At 38.5% G+C, this 18,619-nt stretch overlaps 1 protein-coding gene across 5 annotated transcripts in view; it reads right to left on the bottom strand.

Moving 5' to 3' along the window:
* The window catches only part of KANSL1L (KAT8 regulatory NSL complex subunit 1 like), a 66,857-nt gene that overhangs the window by 26,033 nt on the left and 22,205 nt on the right, over positions 1-18,619 (bottom strand). For 3 of the 5 annotated variants that reach the window (XM_074910744.1, XM_074910746.1, XM_074910747.1), the window contains exons 3-6: positions 16,464-16,605; positions 12,410-12,607; positions 9,524-9,645; positions 4,630-4,828 (exon numbers count right to left, since the gene is read on the bottom strand). In XM_074910744.1, coding sequence (XP_074766845.1) covers positions 4,630-4,828; positions 9,524-9,645; positions 12,410-12,607; positions 16,464-16,605 — 661 coding nt within the window. The remainder of the gene's footprint in view (positions 1-4,629; positions 4,829-9,523; positions 9,646-12,409; positions 12,608-16,463; positions 16,606-18,619) is intronic. The other 2 variants (XM_074910745.1, XM_074910748.1) reach the window with 2 other exon arrangements.

Below are 18,619 nucleotides of genomic sequence, written 5' to 3'. Positions count from 1 at the left end.
AACTCTTCCTCCAGCAGGTGGGAAATACAAATAAGATGAGAATTTTCAGATTAAAAAAACCCACCATGCTCTACAACCTGATAAAAAACGGATAGGACCAAAATTGATAGTACTCAGAACTCACTGTTCTTACCTTTATTGATAGCTGTATAAAATTTTCATAGATTAAAACACTATCTAGGCTCAGTGACATCTCTTGGTGAAGAACGACTTGAAAAAATGAAAGTGGAACTAATGTCATTCGTTAGGATGTTAAATGAGAAACTAACAAAGTGTACTGACAAAACAAATTCCTTGTTATTAAAAAACCCCTGCTACAAGCCACACAAATAAAATACTAGAAAAGAAAACATCAGGGCATGTCAGCTAAGCAAAGATCTCTCTGAGAGTTTCTGACTGGTAACAACACTTGTCTGCTTTTAAACGAAGCTAACAGAACTTTTGGTATCTCACAGATAATTTGGTTTCTTCAACTTTAGGCAAAAAATAGCCAGAGACAGAGATACTATATGTCCTCACTATAGGAAAAACATTTGCAGAAGCACCCAGGCATTAGACTTTGGAGAATCTGCATGAGGGGGAAGCAGTTACAAATGCAATCACCACTGGGAAATTGTTCAGTTGGAGCTCATGTCTTCAAGTCCTGACACCGATCTGCTACTTACATACTTTCTTGGTATTAATGTCTTGATACTCTTGGCCACCTTTCTTAGTGTTAAAACTACATGACATGCATTTTATAGGAGGAGACAATGACCCAAGGGTTGTTTGACTTGCCAGCTGTAAGAACGCAAATGAGTGGCAGATCTGGCATTTTGAACAAAGCACTTTCAGACTTCCAACCCCTGCCTGCAAGCACGTGTCCTCCTACTAGACCATGCCTGCAGTTTACTCCTTTGTGCCATCTTGCATGTAAATTTTAATCCTCGTTCAAAAATCATGCTGAAGAAATGCACCACTACAATCGTGTCCTCTAGACTGAAGCACAGACTGCAATCCCAGGGTTTACTGTGCATGTGGATTATTCTTAGTGGCTTGTGCACTGACGCACGATCAAGAAATGGCCCAAGCTCTTACCAAGCTATTTAGATAATGAAAGAAGAAAGATACAGACCAGATTCCATGGCCAAAAGATGACTCATAGATCATCGGTGGTACTCAGTCATTCTGAATTAGGGGACAAGTGGATTTGGCCCCAAAGGATGTTTCAGGTTCCTGAGGATACTGGATGGTGACAGATAAACCAAACACCCTGCATCCTGTTTTATTTATTCTCACTGCAGTCTAACTATCTTGTAGATCTGGCAGGTCTTATAGAGTTTCATAGATTTCTATGTTTTCTTTTACTCTGTGTAAGCATTATTTAAATACTAGAGTGGAGGAAGGTGTACTCCTCTTCAGAAAAGACATACAGCAAAGTAGAGGACAATAGGCACTGGGAGGCTACTAGGTCATTAAATACTCAAACTTTTGACAGCATTGTAAATGTATGTGGCATGGCAGCAGATAAGAGAAAAAACGTGGCTGTCTTCCCAGTGACCTTATGAACTGACAGATGGGATAGCAGTTCACAGTTTCATACTTTACTTTTCCTAACATGGATGATGGAGGGAGGGGGGGGAGGGAGGGGGGAAGCTTCCCAAATAAATCCAAATAGATGTGAAGGACAACATTCTAAATGCCATTCAATGCACCAGTTATCCCCAAAACCCCAAATTCCTTAAAGCTATCCCAGCATTTCTTAATCTTCTACAAGTAGGAAGTCTGTATTTTGCTGTGATTTTCTGGTCAGAATTCTTCAGTTATCTTGCCCAGACTACTCTGCAAAGCAGCATCACCCACCAGCACTGCCAGGCGCTCTCTCACCGCCTGTTTGAACCAGGCACCGTGAGGAAGCTGGCGCAGGAGCTGCCATGTTCAGAAGATTCAATCTTCTCTTCAGACTTTGGCAAGCTGGTCTCTGTTAATTTCACATCTGCTTCAGGAAGGTGGCAGCAAGTTTTCCCTAGCTTCAGCTTGCTCTCAGGCCAGTCATCTTAAAGAAATGGGGGTCCTCACAGACCATGCTACCAGGGGCTATATAAATATGTAAAACTTGAAGAAATATGGGAGAAGCACTTGCCAGAGATGACACATTAACATTATATTAAAAATTCAAATATTTTCCTTGCTGCTAAGAAGTAATTCCTTTTTCTGTGAAAGGCCAGAGGAAATTTGCTGGATTACTACTGGGAATATAAATGCGTTTTCAAAGAAAACTCAGTATCAGTCCCAGAGGCCATTCTCCATTTTGCATCCTTACCCTTAGACATCTGCCTAATCTATCAGTCAGCCCGGGCTGATAGCCAGTGTTCTTCCATTACAAGCTGAGCAATCTCATCAACAGCTGGGTAACCAAGTGTAGCAAGTGCAGCACTAAGAAAGTGACAAGGCCTCTTAGACTAAGATTTCTTGAATGAAACTATACACTAATGATGGCTCTTAATTCAAAGACTCGATACCCATTTAGGTTTGACAGTCAGAATGTGCTGGAAATGTCCAGTCCAATTTTATCACTTACCTCCCCTGCAGGATCCCTGATACTGTTTTTAACCAGCACTGTGTAAGAGGCTTTGTTCACTGCTTTACCTTAATTTTTAAAACTGTAATTGAGTTTGGCACTTGCATGAAGTCTGAAGCTGACAGCTTGATTGCTGCCACTACCCCTTATTTTCTCCAGGAACACAAGCAGAATCTATCTGTAGTCCATGACGCAGTTCTCCATGCTGCCTCTCGGTTAACTTCCTCATGGAAGGGACGTTAGAAAGCAGAGTCTAAACACAGGTTTTTGAGCCGAGAGCTGCAGTAAGCATGGAGAGCATTCCCTTCAGGGGGTTTTACCACACTGTCTTTGGACCATCTCTGCACTTTCAGTACAGAGACACTGGAGCTGGGTTAGTATATGGTAACCCAGCACTAGAAGTGTCAATAGCATGGAGCAGACACGCAGTTGCACCAGCTCCAATATCTGAAGCCTTAATTAGTACCTTAAAAATGCACTTTTTGATTGCAGTCTACAATCCTACAAGTCAGGGTAAACTACTGAGCATGCAAAGCAGCCTAGCTCTATTGGTGGTAGAAAATAAAAACATAGAACTCTGCTTTGAACTCCTGCCCCAGGCTGCAGAAACAAAGTTTCTGTTCACGAGCTTCTACTGTTATTCTGTGTACTGCACTAACTCTGGCCCAGTTTTCAGAAGACGGAGACACAGGCAGGTCTTGTAGAAATATGAGATACTTAAGCCTACAAGATGCAGGCTTTCAGAAGAGCCTGTTGTTTGAAAGTTAGATCTGGAGTGGAAACCCCTCATGTTTAAGCAGAAGGAAGGGAGAGTCCTGGAGTCTCTTGCTGAGGAGCAGTCTCCACAGCTGCAAGAACCTCTTGTGATACTGGAGGTATCAGTCAGGGAGCAAAGCCTCCAACCTCTTTAACAGGACATGGATGGGACTGAATGGGAAACAAGGAAGTCCAAGTGACCAACAATCTCCCTGGTTAATGCAAGGAAGATGAAAAACCTAAGTGTCCAGGAGGTAGAGCTCTCAAACTCTAACCCTCCACCCCCACCTCCCCCTGTCAAACCTTCCAGGCAGCCTGCCAAGTCTTCAAGCCCCACTGCCAGGAAGCAGGGAAGTCAAGCTAATAAGAAACTGGACAGTTTTTCAATAAAATATCTTGCTAAAACTAGGACACTTCTGCAGTTTTGCAGAGGATGCTGAATCAGCACACACAGAGAATATCCTTGCAGAGGGTATTTCTCTTCAGACCACTGGTACACTTACTAAATCCTAGACAGTTAGCTGAGGAGACATGGAGATTTCTCTCAATAATTTTAACAGGCAAAGTAAAACCAAGAAATTAAAACCGTTTGGGATTAACACTGCTCTAAAGAATGATTTCATACCGTCTCTGCTCCCAAATTAGACTGCTGCTTTAAGCACCACAGCTAAACTCATTATATATTCTTACCAGCAATATGCTATTAATATCAGATGTGAACAGATATGCCTTACCCCGCACAGCAGACAATGGTTTTTTTTCTCCATTTTAAAATATTAATTCCTTTGTAATGTGGAAAATTTTAAGGGTTTTAAAGCATTCATAAAGTGTCATGAAAAAGGCAATATAACTAATAAGGAACAGCAAAAACGGAAACAAGATTAAGATATTGCAATTAAATTTCCTAGAAAATAATGTGCCACCAGCTGTGCAAACTTTCTTGTAGCTTAAACAAATAATCTGAAAACAAGCAGGCAGCTGATCTGTACTGTAGCATGTTTCCTTAGCAATCAAGCCTCCTAAGTCAGCTGTCCAGTTGTCTCTCGGACTGTACAAAGGCTTTAGAGATAGCCATGCAACAAACTGATTTGTTAAGTAGGATTCTGAGCAATCTTTAATTTTTATGTTTAACTCATTAACTCTGAGCTCCTGCTGACACATCTAGTACTCCCGTCACATATATTCTATGCTCCCTGAATGTAACAAATAACCAGCCCAGCATGCACTATTCTTCTGACATACCAGACAAGACACATGCAGACTCTAGCAGCTGGACTCATTTTTGTCTCCTGAAGAGAGAAGCGAGGGCCTACCTGCTGATTCCAGTAACAGGCACCATGCATTCTGTAGAGTTTCCTCTTCTGGAAACTATGAAGTGGCCTTGTTCGGGCAGATGTGCTCACATTAGCCACGGAGAGAGATCTTAGTCTTGTCCTGTCTCTTCTTCTTTTCTTGATGTGCTGATGATCAAGCAACCACCTGCTCGAAGATACCTCTCTGTTGTCTGAAGCTCTGCAATTTCATGATTAATGGGAGGAGGAAATATAAAAAGTTAAATATGGTCCATGTGCATGGGCCAGGACTTAATATGCCGATTAGCATTAGCTATCTAAGAGTATTTTATAAACACTAAAATGTTGAGCACACTGTTTCAGGAAATCATGTATTTGGCTTTGTTTGGTTGTTGATCAATTCTGTGTTAGGTCATGAAAGGAAGCTTATCGTTCTTGTTCACCTTTTTGCTCACAGAAACAAACGTCAAAATGAAGTTAAGCCCTTGAGTGTATAATGGGTTTTGGTTTTTACAAATTCAAGAATTCTCTAACGCTTCTAACATCTAGGAGTTTTAAGTTACAAATTAGTATTTTCCTACAAACGTATATTCCATTCAAAATGCAGTCATGCTAACATAAAGGAGACCTAGAGCCCTGCTCAAATACTTTCGAGATTTTCTAGTTTTCCTCAAGAACTTAAGTAAGTCTTTACAAACCAGTGTCCATTCAGCATAGGGGTTGCAACTCAGTGTGAAGCACGTGTATCAAAATTAGGAACTATGCACACTTAGTTTAACCAACACAAGGCCATTAAACTTCAATTCCATCGACAAGTCAATAGAACTTTCCAATAGAGCCCAAGCTCAGCCTGGGGGAAGCTCCTGAGGAGGAGGGAAAGCCTAGCCTGTTTGTCTGTCTTTAAGACCTAGAAGCTGGTTAGATCGAGATGGTTTGGAAAAATGTAAGCTCAGCTCCAGCCTCGATGTGATCAGGGTCTATATGAAGATATGGAAAGCTCCATTTTAACGTCAAATCTCACTCTTACCTGCATTTTCCCAAGTCTATCCTTTCAAATCTCCCTCCGTGTTACAGCATCATCCATCAACACCTCACCTACATGCACACTAGCTGTATATCCTTAGTAATACAGTATGCAATCACAAAAGTTAGGTGACAACACAGGGCCAAGAGCTGTAGAAAACTCTGTATGTATCTGTATAAACAACCAATCTAGAGTCTGTCTGCTCACCAGAACGGGAAATGCTACAAGGCAAGAGTTCAAAACACCCTCCCATTTGGGTGGGAATGACTCAATGGGAAGCATACACTTCACTTTCATAGGTATCCTGATTTTATTTTGTTGCTGTAGCAACATCTGCCTGCAAAGCTGAAAGCTTGCTGCAAAAAGCATTCAAGTGTGCCTTTATTTTTACAATACCGAAGACCTTGACTGCAACTCTAAACTGCCTGAGAAGTGCAAGTATAAGAGATATTTTGGCGTCCATTCATAACAGGCCATTTATCTCCACAAATTATTATTTTCTCTTATTAACTTTATCTGGCATGTCACAGTCTTATTAGTAAAGTTATAACACAATAAAACATGAAAATTATTACGAGGCCATTTATCAATCTTTTTTGACAAGCAGTATTCTTCTAACAGTACATTTTTATTAGATAGAAGCGCTTGTTATGAAAGTGTGATTAAACACCATCTAATGCTGTGCCAGTGTGGTAATAGGGCTTTACAGGCTTGAATTTGAGCTGTCCTTCTGACATATCAGAGCAATCCTAACAAGGAACAGAGTCAAGGAAAAAAAATTGCTAATTAAAAGAGGGATGGTACAAAGAATTTAAAGTATTAGTAAGTGCCAAGAAAAAGCCCCCAATACTCAAGCATGACATCCTTAACACTAATGCTGCATTTTTAAGGCTTAAGAAAGAAATACACTGCTTAAAGTCCATGCAAAAGATTTCCTCAAATACTTTCTCCAAATTCTCAAAAACTTTTTCTCTGTCATTATCCACCTTGAAGTCAGATGGTGGCAATCCCAACTTTTAGACTTCCATATACCTCCCTCTTGCATGAAAGACAACTTGGACAGGTAAATTAGAACAAAAAGCTCCTCAGCCCAGCTCCTCAACTTCTGGGATTCCTGCCTTAGTTCAGATGGTCTGCCCAGGTCCTTGATAATCTCCTCAGTCTCTGCCAGCTGCTCTGTTTACCCTTCTGTGCCTTGCAGTAATGCATGGCTCCATTTTCAGATAAAGCAGATCTCAGCTCTGTGGTTTGGAGCTCCAGTACATAGCAGAATGGTTTCCCTGCCATTTGTGTAAATAAGCTTCCTAGTCAAGGTCTGAGTTATCCATTTATTTGATCTTAGTTTGGGCAGTTTTCAAAATGTGATTCTACAGAAGAGCAAAACAAACCACTGCCAGATGTAAAATTCATTAATTTGCTGAAACACTCCTTTCAAGCTCATAGGTAGGCCGTTCTGGCTCTACAGCCTACCTGAAGAGCAGAGACCTTACTCACGGACACCCAGATGCACAGTCAGCCATCAGACAGGCACTATTTGTACTGAAGTAAGGAACTTTTTCATTTCTCCCCCCTCATAAGAAAGTGTTTATCACTAGCTTAGGGAACTGCTTCTATGAACATTTACCTTCATATAAATGCATCTGGTTAATCTTGGCATCTAGATTCAACTGAGCAAAGAAAAGCTACATAGAAAAGGAAGCCACTAATAAAATAAGACCCTGACAAATGGCAATTCAAGGTTACCCACATTTAATCAACCAGGAACCATACATGCACCACCACTTCCACTGGGAATAGCCTAAGTAACCAACCATACTGCAACCCCATGATTACCAACCTCAAAGCATCTCATGCTTAGACCTACTTTAAACACAGACTACAATATCTTTCCCATTGAGAGCCTACAACTCATTTCAAGAATTTACTTAAGTAAAAATCACTATCAACCTCTTTTTTTTTTTCTCTTCAAATACAAATAAATCACCTTACTTTCCATTTGATTTTGATTCTACTTTCTAAGTACTTAGTACAGAGTGAGCTCTAGAAAAAGCGAGGGGAGAAGCAGCCAAGAAATGAAGTTAACTGTAGTATGTAACTGAACTGTCTTAATTAATTGCACAGAAAACTACTACTACAACAAAATACCACAAAAAAACTGAAACACACTCAAAAAAACAAGTAGGAGGCAGTGAACTTCCCTGCAGAATTCTCATAACCACTCTGTATCATGCTTAATTACCATCTTTAATGACAGAATTTATTTGCAGATTTCAAAACACTTCACAAGTGAAAAATTATTTAACAGATTTTTAAGATAACATCTAGAAAGCTCTCAAGTATCTCAGATTTCCTTCCAACACCTAACACACCAACTACAGTTTAGAGCTACAGCACTGAGAAAATCAACTCATTCTTTGGGCTTTTTTATGTCATGAGTAGAAAAGAACCAGCCTTAGAGAGAGTGGTCTAGGAGCAAACAACTGTAAACACTCATAAAATGGAAAGAAGACGGATTTTGGACAGTGCCAGATAAATCAGAACACAAGTGGCTTGAAGTTACATCATTAGATCATGAAGTCAACTTCATACATTCCTAAAAACATTTTTAAAAGCAGGAACCTTTCCTTGGCTGTTTCCTGGAAGAGTCAGAGATTCAAGACACAGTCTTTTAACAGTTTAAATTGTTCTCTTCTTCCACATACCCATCTCTATTGGTAACTCCTATTTCAGGGCTACTTTTATTCCAAAACTCAGAGGAATCTTCTGATTTTCCCCCATATTATCTGTGAACAACTGATACATCAGGAGCATGAATGCTACGTGACAGGACCCCTTCATCCTTAAATTCAGGGCACAGTCACACAATCACTTTGGAACAGACGGCAGTTACAGAAGCTGCCCATCCAAGCTGCTCATTATAATCTCTTTGTGGGAGGCTACAGCCTCTGCGGCAAAGCTGCTGAAACAGACGGCATGGCCAGCTCTTCCTGGAGCTGGGAGCCAGGGAATTATGTTCTGCTGCAGACACTGCCATAAAGCCCCCAGCTCTAGTAGGGAACACTTTCTTCATCCACCTGATCTTAATTAAGACCTATGAATAACAGTAAACCCTCCATCCTCAAGAATCACATTACCAGTATCTCAGAAGAAATATCCTACATACCAAAGTCTTTTGTAAGACAGGACTGTAGTCAATTACCTTAATGCTGGTTTGAGACTAATACTGATTATAGCCTGTAATGTATTTTTAAATCTTTGAATAAAAGACGGAATTACTAAGAAGTACGGAGTAGTACTGAGAAACATTTTTCTAGAATATTAATTTTGAGCTGCTACAGTCATACTGGAAGGCATATGTATCCAGAACAAAAGACCACAAATGGAAAAACATTATCTCCACATTCCTGAAAAAGTACCTGGCAAAGATAAATTTGGCTTTGTGTTGAAGACTGATGTGCTTAAAATTAATGAAGCTGCCACAAAATACCTGATGCTGACCCATGTTGAGGCACAGGTGACATCGCTTATGTATTCTACTAATCTAGTAAAGTCTAGTTCATCACTGTTCCAGAAATAAAGCTGCACTTGTGATGACAGAATGCATTAAGTCTGAAATAATCAGATGTAGCATGCTACTTACTGCATCCTTTCACTACTTCACAGATATATTCATCTTCCCAGTACTTAAATGCAGTGACTGCATACTTTCGTCTTTAAGAACAAAGCAAAACCCTGCTACTTTCAACCTTACAAGCAAGACTTTACTTCTCTTGAAGCTTGCAGAAAGCAGCTATCTTTTTCTGATTTACTGCTATAATGATTATCAGTTCCATCCACGTTACTTTACCAAAAGTTAATTCTCAAATAAAACACTACCATACTGTCACCTACCTGAAGGAGATGCCATTGACCAGCTGTCTGTGTCTACAGGTCTTGGATGCAAGAGATGAAGAAGCTGGAGACAGATTGAGTGGAGCAATTAAGCTGTTGATGATTTCACTCAATTGCGCACTCTGGAAAAATAAAAATAAAAGGTAGTCAGACTTTTATCCAGACTCAACAGATCAAAGGTTCTGGGATTTTGCCGTTTTCTACTTAGGATTCCAGTTGCATACATCATGGAATAATCATATTTAGTTTCTTCTTGTGAATAACAAAGTGTGGCATGTTTTTTCTTTCACAAGTATTACATTCAACTATACAAAAAAAACCCCAACCAAACACAACAGAAAACTAACACAACCCTGAACAATCAGCCAAGGACATTGTTTATACATTTGAGTATGAAGGACACAAAACACATTAGTGATCTTAGTATTTTAACTGAAGGTTTTTAAAAAGGCAAAAGAAACCAGAACACTTTACAGCTGATGTTTTAACAGCTGCAGCCCAGAGCTGCTAACTGGCCATTCAACAAGCATTTCAACAGGGGGAAAAAAAAAGTCTGCTGTCTACTCATTGTACATTTTGTTCACTCAAAGTATTTTACTTGTTAAAAGAATCCTTTTCGTTGCTCACTGTAATTTGACAAAGGTGTTTTTATAAAAGCAAGTGTAACTACAGGAGGACTATTGTAACTACAAACAGAATGGCTAAAATCTTCTGGTATCCTCAAAAAGAACAAGAAGCCCCACCCCACCAAAACCTGGACTTTTCGAACTGCCCCAAAACAAATGCAGCTAATTTGTTAAGACTAAGAATTACTCCTTATAAAGCAATGAATTGTGGACTCACTCCAGATAACATTTCACAATGATTTTTTTGTTTTAAATGTCAAATCTTAAAGGCTATTCTGACAATAAATGTAGCTTTCTTAGAGGAAACTGTGTTCTGCACACTGAACAGAAATTAAATATATCTGAAATGGCATACTTGTTTAAAAAAACCTTTTACATTATTTTGTAGGATTTTCATTTGGAACTAAGACTGTTTAAAATAAGAATTGCAAAAGGTTACCCAGTAAGTTCTCTTTACATTTTGAGGGACTACCATTTATGCAGAAAGAGACAAAAAAAATTATTTCATTTTATTACAATTCATGTCTTTTCTGTTCATGTTTAAGTGATGCAGTGGGGTAAAAATTTCACGTCAGAATAAAATATTCGAGGATGGATATTAAAACACAGAAATAGCAAGTCAATTACAAAAGGTCTGGACAAAGTAAACAAGATGCAGGTAAAATATTTAGCAGATAGATTTAAAAATCTTAACAGAATTCAATCTGTAAGGAGCAAAGTTTTTTCTGAACATAAAAGCTCCAAAATAATGGCAGACTTCTGAAACACAAGGAAAAACATAGACACTTTTAAAATGTTGCATAGCTATGAAAAGGACTTGAAAACAGTATTAGTAAAAATTGCCAGGCTCAGACAGTCTGTATTCTTTATTTTTCTTTTGTTCACAAGTAAAATTATCTTTTCTTAACAAGTAAATACTTTGGCATAGGACTGAAGAATTCTGTGGGAATATCTGTGGATGTACTTCAGCCTACAGCACTGCTACTCCTGACAATGAGCAAGAAGAAACTCAGACCTTCAGAGTTAAGGTGGATTTACAGAACTGACAGTCAAAAAGCAAATCACACCCCAAAGCTTTTTGTGGTGTAAAGGGAAGAAATTTGATGTGTTCTTAACACATCTCACAGATCACCTTTACTTCCAAGTAATTTTCAGATCATCAAGGTTCTTGGAACTCTGCAGCTGCTTAGGGACCAGGAAACACCCTCCTACTACTTTAATTGTCAAATGTCTTACTGAAAAGCATGTTTAATTCTCCAAGTAATCACTTACAGAGGGGACATTCACCACATTCTAAAAATGCTCTTTGGTTTACCTTGTGCAATTGCCAGCACTGCACATATAAATTTCCTGTTTTACTGCTTCCTCACTTCTGTCTGTTGTGGATAAGATCTATCAAACAGGGGAAGCATTTTAAGAACAGGAAAGTATGACTATCAAATAAGAAAAATTGGCACAGAGATTCAGGAACAGGCATTAGTACCTGGAGCTACTTTCACCCCATTTAAAATACATGTACATGACCAAGAATTCACGTACAGCAGCAGATCAACATATTAATGCACTGTACTGGCTCTGTCAGGTTTGCTTTATGCTAACTGCATAAATTCATTCTGAAAACAAATTTCCTGTATCTCCTACAGCAATGTGATCCTACGACATTCTTTATGTACTTTCTAGCAAAAGAAAACCCTGCTGGAGTCTATATCATATTTCCTGGAATTAACTTTGGAAATGACTGTTTTGAACACTGTGAACTGAAACTCTGCTCACAGCTATGCATACCCTATGCCTGTTAAGTACCTGGAATTCCTCAGCTCTGAACTGGAGTCCTATGACACTTGACAAGGAAGACTAACAATATTTTGTTGGGGCTTTTTTTTTTTTTTTTTTTTTAAGTACAACATACCACCATCTTCCGCTGTACTCTTTCATCTCACATTAGTATTTCCTGAAACGTTCTGTGGCAACTCTATATTGAACCTAACTATAAAGAAGAGGCAGGTTTGTGGATAGCTATTAGAAGTTGTTATGTGGCCACTTTGATGGAAACAGAGCGGTAACACAGACACGTCAGAAATAAAAGGTTAATTTGTAAACCTGGTGTACAATGTAGTTATTTAAGCCATTCAGTTCATCAGCACTCACTCTCAGGACTGCGAAATATCTTCCTTTTTGGAATTCATCACCATGGAACCTGCCCTGTTTCTGAAGTAAATCATTTGGCTCCATTGACCAATGAGTTCTTATTTTACTTTACCTGTTTTTCTATGTTTCGTAAAAGCAGGGTAGGACTGCTGGGTGACATTTCAAAGTCATGCTCCGGCAAAGAATCCTGTCTCTCAATGGCAGCTTGCGAATTCCCTGTGGCGTTTAATAAAGCTTCTTGGTCTGTCAATTGTATTTGCTTCTTCAAAATGTCTTTTGGAAATGGGAATTCTTCTAAGATCACCATCCCCTAGACAACAGCAATTGAACACAGTTGGTTGACAACGGATTAACCCTCCTAAATCATTTTTAAGGGGCAGTCCAACCTGGCACATCCCCCTTAAATCCTCCCAGTAACTCTTTGGAGCACTTAACTGGATTTTAAATACACTTAACAGCTAAAATATAGAAATAGTAGGTATTTTCATTACTGAAAAGCTGCACCATTTATGCTACTCCTTATAACACCAACCACTCCAGTGTTAAACCACTGCTTAAACATCTGTGCCAAAATTCAAATCAGAAATTCATACTTATTAGAGTAACTGTATGATCATTTGCCTGCTGATTTAAGAAGAGGTTTTTCTGTAAGAAACAACCACCCTTTGATTTGAAGCTGGTTATAGTCTTTGCAGCCAATAAATTTTGCAGAGGCATTTTAAAGTGGTGTTTTTCTTATTCCTATCCATGTTCCAAGCAAAATATCAGGGTTGCTAGTTTTTTATGTAGCAGAGATGTATACAATTCAAAACAAACGCCTTTTACGATTTAATAATTAAGGTGAGCATTTTTAGAGTTTCATAACTACAGAAGTAACCATCCTAAACATTCTAGCAATCTCATTGCTTTTCAAGACAATCTGCACAAACGTGGTATCAGATGTGCTCTATCATCTAGAATATCACCTAATAAGAGAAATTCTAGAGAAAAACTCTATATGGTAGGGAAATAATAGTTTAATAAATAGAACTAGGAAAAGAATACCCCCATTGTGTTTTCCACATGACAGAATAGAAAAGTGTCAAATATAATCCTAGGTAACATCTCAGTTGACTTGTTTTAACAACTTAAAATGTTTAACAAAATAAGAAGCAAAAATAACTTTGTAACAGTCAAAACCAGGTCCTCAAATGGTCCCATAATTTGTCATTGTCTTGAGCAAATAAATTTAATACTCAGAAAAGGCTATCAAACCTCTGCAGGCTTTTTCCAAAGAGAAAGGGTAAGAACCTACTTGCTTTTAAGTGCTGGCTGTTACTCAAATATCAAGCAGATATTGAAAGAATGGGACTATTCAATACACTGACTCAATTTTTTCTTTCTGGTAACAATATTCCACTAAAACCAAGGAAGATTGTCATCATGGGAACACAAGGAGCCCCTATGTTATTTCTTCAAGCAAGACAGACTTCACCTAGGTTGTGGCTGTGGAAAATTAAGAATCCTGTAGTTTTACTCACACCTTGACTCTTGCCTCAGCAGCAACTTGCCCTAAAACATGAAAGCAAGTCTCAAAGAGACTTCAAGTGGGAGACTAAGATAAAACATGAAATTGTCCTGTTTGCATTGTGTCTCTAACTTATTCCCCTGTTTGAATTATAAATTCAAAGCTGAGAACAAAGGTAGTATCTAGAATCAAATGTAGGTGCTTGGAAACTTGCTTTAGTGCCCAAAAGGGGCACTGAAATTTTGAATTTCCGTCAAGTCAATGCCAGCTTTTCCACATTCCTTATCAGGTAGTAGCCCATCATTCATGCTTTTCCATTTACAGCAGAAGGAAATGAATCCAGACAGCATCATACTACATTCTGTAGACCAACAGCAGTTACAAAGTAGGCAGTACATTCAAGGATATTCAAGTACAGGTCTAAGTTTTATATGCCACAACAGGAGGACAAGCTAGCTCAGCAGCTTTAGAGTGTTCTAGAATTTAGAATCTTTAGATCTTTTTAGTAAAAGAATCATAGGTCAAGACCAACAACAACAACAACAACAACAATAAACAAAAGCCTAAAACACAACTTCTGAAGACAGAGGAATAGGAAAACATGCAGGAAAAGTGGTGAAATGAGGGGGATGACACCCCCACACACACACTTCCACGGGATTTTTTTTTTTTTAAGTTGCAAATTCCTGTTGACCAAGCACAGAAAGACAAAAGCAGAAAAGAAAGAAAAAAACTGACAGACTGTATGAACAGGGAGAGATGGAATAGGCACAGAAGACAAGAGGAAGAGTAAAGAATTAGAAGACTAATATTGACTGTGTAAGAATTATAAGTTAAATGGGAGACATCTAGTAGGTTTTGGCAATGAGCTCCCTCCCCCTCCCATTCCCCCATATAGAAATGTTTTGTTTAGATATATATATTTTTTTAATGTAAGGACTCTCCAAGATTGAGAGCTGCTACTACTGTGTGCACAGAGATGCAGAAAACCATGCAGTAGGCCAGGAAATTGCCCACAAGTTAACCATCTTCCTTCCAATTGCGTTATGGTGTTAGTGGAACGGCCTTATGCTCAAAATCATTGTTCAATGGTTATGAATCACACTTTTTTTCCACTCAAAACACACAAAATGCACTCTGAAACCATTAAACAGAGTATACAAATTCTAATGATATTGTCTAACTACTTTGCAGCCACTAAATGAAAACAAAGGGCTCTTCTATAAGCCCACATGTCCTTCCATAGCTGCTGCACTGGTGTACTACAAACACATATACAAAAAAATCACAGCTGAAGAAAATACATGTCTACCTTTGCTATGGGACACAATGCCAAATACTGAATACCACAGCTGGTAAAAGGGGCATGAAGTTTGCAAAAAGGAATGTCACTAAAGATCTCCACCAGGAAGATGACTAGGCTCCAAGCCAACATACCACCTAATGAGAAGAAAATGCATGACTAAAAGAATGTTCTTTCTCTCATTTTTCTGTTACTTATTTCTCTGTCTTCCACTGCTCATGAGACCTATGTCACCCTGAAGGCTTATAGCTTTTGGGTGTAACAGTGTGCACGCACCTGGTATTTAGGGCAACACTAAAATACGAGCATTCTCACCCTTCACCAAAATCTCCTTTCACTCCTGTGGGCACAGGAAGCAGGACAGACCCCAAATAACCTCCATTTATTTTTTAAAGGAAAAGCTGAGTGGGGAAAAGTTGTGATCATGAGAGATGAAGTTGGATATGAAAAGAAGGGCTTTGAGGTCGTAAGGAGAAGAGGGAATAATTTTTCTTTATGTGTTCAGAGGGAAGTGCCCTCTGGGGTGATTTACCTCTCCTTTTAAACTCCCTCTAAGTCTCATGTTCAGCCACATAAAGTCTAAAGCATCTTCTGGGTCCTCTTCATCTGTGCTTATCTGACCCCAGCATAGATCAGACAACAACTCATCAACAGAGTCAAAGAGTCCTCCTCTATAACCCCTCACTATCACACCACCAGAATTATCACAGGTTTTGGCTTCTTGCACATGAGAATGACCTGGGGAAGCCATTAAATTGATACATAGATTATTAATGTTTTAGGAATGTGACTTTCCCCCTGTCTAGCCAGTTCGATTTACAAAAACTAGTACATGAGTTACACACATTGGAATTTTAGTAATAATTAATCCTTGACCTGTTCAAAGTGCTGTACAAACATTAACTAGGTAATACTCAGAATAAACATCCACTGTAAATAACAAAAAACCCACCCTGAAACCCCACAACACAAAAATGAATAACCAACCACCCCACCTGGAAACCAAATCTTGCTGCTTCTGCAGAAGGGAAAAACTTGTGTGATAAATGCAGTACCTTGTGCTGGGCCCCTGAAAGTCACTAACAAAGCCACTAACTATCACAGTAGAAAGGTAAGAGTTCCCAGCTCCCAGTCCTGTACTGGTGCCTCTAGGGTACAATACTTTTTAGCTCCTGATGTCTTTCTCATTAACCTTTGCATGTGATAGTCTGTGCGGATACAAGAACTCTAGGACAAAACAAACAACAACAACAACAACAACAACAACAACAAGGAACCAAATAAATAAATACATATTACAAGAAACACTGTCAAAAGATTATTTGAAAAGCCCATTTATGAGCTTACAGACAATACCTTGGTGGCACGTATTTGCCTGTGAAGGTCAGTTAGTTGTTGGATTTTGTATTCTAGTTCTGAAATCTGGGCTTGAAGCCATGTCCAACGGCTGCCAATTCTAGCTCTGTCTGCAAGCCACTTCCATTCAGAAGTATAGCTGCTGTGAAGACAAAATGCTGGTTAGTCCAAAAATAAAGATAACCACATTTGCACAAGAACATTTTTGACAGCTGCTCTGCCTCATGTTGCAAGCATCTCAGTTGCTTTCAGAAGATATCTGATTATACCCATCCAGTTTCACATCAGCTTATTTCTGTAACTACAAATCTTGCCCAAACCAGTACGATCAGTGTTCACTGGCTAGTCCCAGGATAAACTAAATTTTCTGTTCTGTATTATAAAACTCAGCACTGGAGAAACTACAAAACTATACCAGTTAATGCAGATTACAAGATCTGTAAAGAATTCCAGTAACTCCACCAGCAAGAATCCAAATTCTTACACCACACTTCCTCCCACATGCTTCCATGAATATCGTTTGCTAACAATTGGAATCTAATAAAGCACCATTCAGCAATGACCAGCTAGATATCAAGTCACTGCCCAAAAACCCTACTAAGTAGTTTTGATTTCTTTTATTCAAGCTATTTTATACATATAGCTGTGTCAGTATAGTATAGTTAGGTCACTCTTACTGCTGTTTACAAATAGTATTTTGTAACACAAAAGATATGCCTCCTGGTACCTGACACTGCAATTAGCTTAACTTTATTATGCCAAATTCATCACTGGCATCAGCAAACTTTACTCAACCTACATATTAAATAAATGATGGACATAACTGTACCACTCAACAAATAAACTTAATATCCAGTAAGTTTAAGCAACAGAGACAACACAGTGCAATATTTTCGTATGCAACTTCTACTAATATCCTAATATTCTACCATCAACTGAGTTTATTTATTTAAAGAAAATGACTGGTGATTTTTCCCCACTAAAGTTGTCAAGTAGTTTGCTAACTTAAAAGAACTGTAAAAACAAAATCATACTCCTGGAAAATAAGTGCTTTTACTTAAGTTACTGAGATAACTACTGGATCTAAATACTGGATGACACTGTGTGTAAGTCTTGCACAGGCAGAATACATGATCCCCTGTTCCCAGGCAATGAAGAGTACTGAAGTATCACAAAGGATACAAGAAAATGCAGATGCCAGTGAATTGGCATAGGAACATCACACAAGCGCAAGTGTTTCATGCAGAATTTTGTGTCAACCACCTCAACAAAGAAAGAAAGGTAATACATTATGCTGCAGAAGATGCTAAACATTTCCCGGCATGAGTAGAGAATCACCAAATTTGAGAATCCTAATATTTTCTGGGCAAAGATTATGCAACATAATAGAACTCAAAATCTCAGAACTTTCAGTCTACTTTAGCTATCATAAATAGTAAACATAGACACAGTCGCTGGTAGGTTACCTCTAAAATACATAATTTCCCCCCTTTTTAACATAAGTTATCTGCCCACATAATTTACAACCATCTTAAACTCTCTCCTACATAAACAAAATGAACACATGAAATTAGGCAAGAGATTGAAATATCCTGTTTAAATCCAGATTTTACAGGCAAGCAAATAAAGTGAATTACCATCAAAAGGAAACTCAAGAAACTCTATATACCATAATAAACTGTTTACATTTTATATGCTCTATTAGTGATTTTGTCCTAGGAAAAAAGGCATATGAAGTCATCTTGTGAATATCCATTTTTCTGACAACTCCTTCTTATTTCTCTTTGTTTTCCCATCATCACCAGCACATAGTAAACAGCCCTGGTTACTTAGGCTTTAACCAGGTCTTCTTGCCAAGAACTTCTCTGCAATTGACAGCTTTTGAATGTTTGTGCTTCTGGAAGTCATAAAATACAGTTTGCAGTGAAAGGAGAGGATCTGAATTCCTTGTTGGCCCAAGTCAGAGTTCAGTTAAAAAATGTGTTCACACAAGTGTGGTGGCTGGAATAGTTAGGATTTGTCTCAGGATCCTGGGATAGCAAAAAGCTAGTTCTAAGAAAAAGCTGCTTAATGAGGCTGTAACAAATCCCTTAGTCAATCATTTTAACAAAAAAATTAAATAGAAGTAAAGAGGATAACAAAAAAAAAAACCCAAC

Source organism: Athene noctua, chromosome 7, assembly GCF_965140245.1.
Source record: "Athene noctua chromosome 7, bAthNoc1.hap1.1, whole genome shotgun sequence".
Lineage (NCBI taxonomy): Eukaryota > Metazoa > Chordata > Aves > Strigiformes > Strigidae > Athene > Athene noctua.
This window is presented reverse-complemented; position numbering and strand designations above follow the sequence as displayed.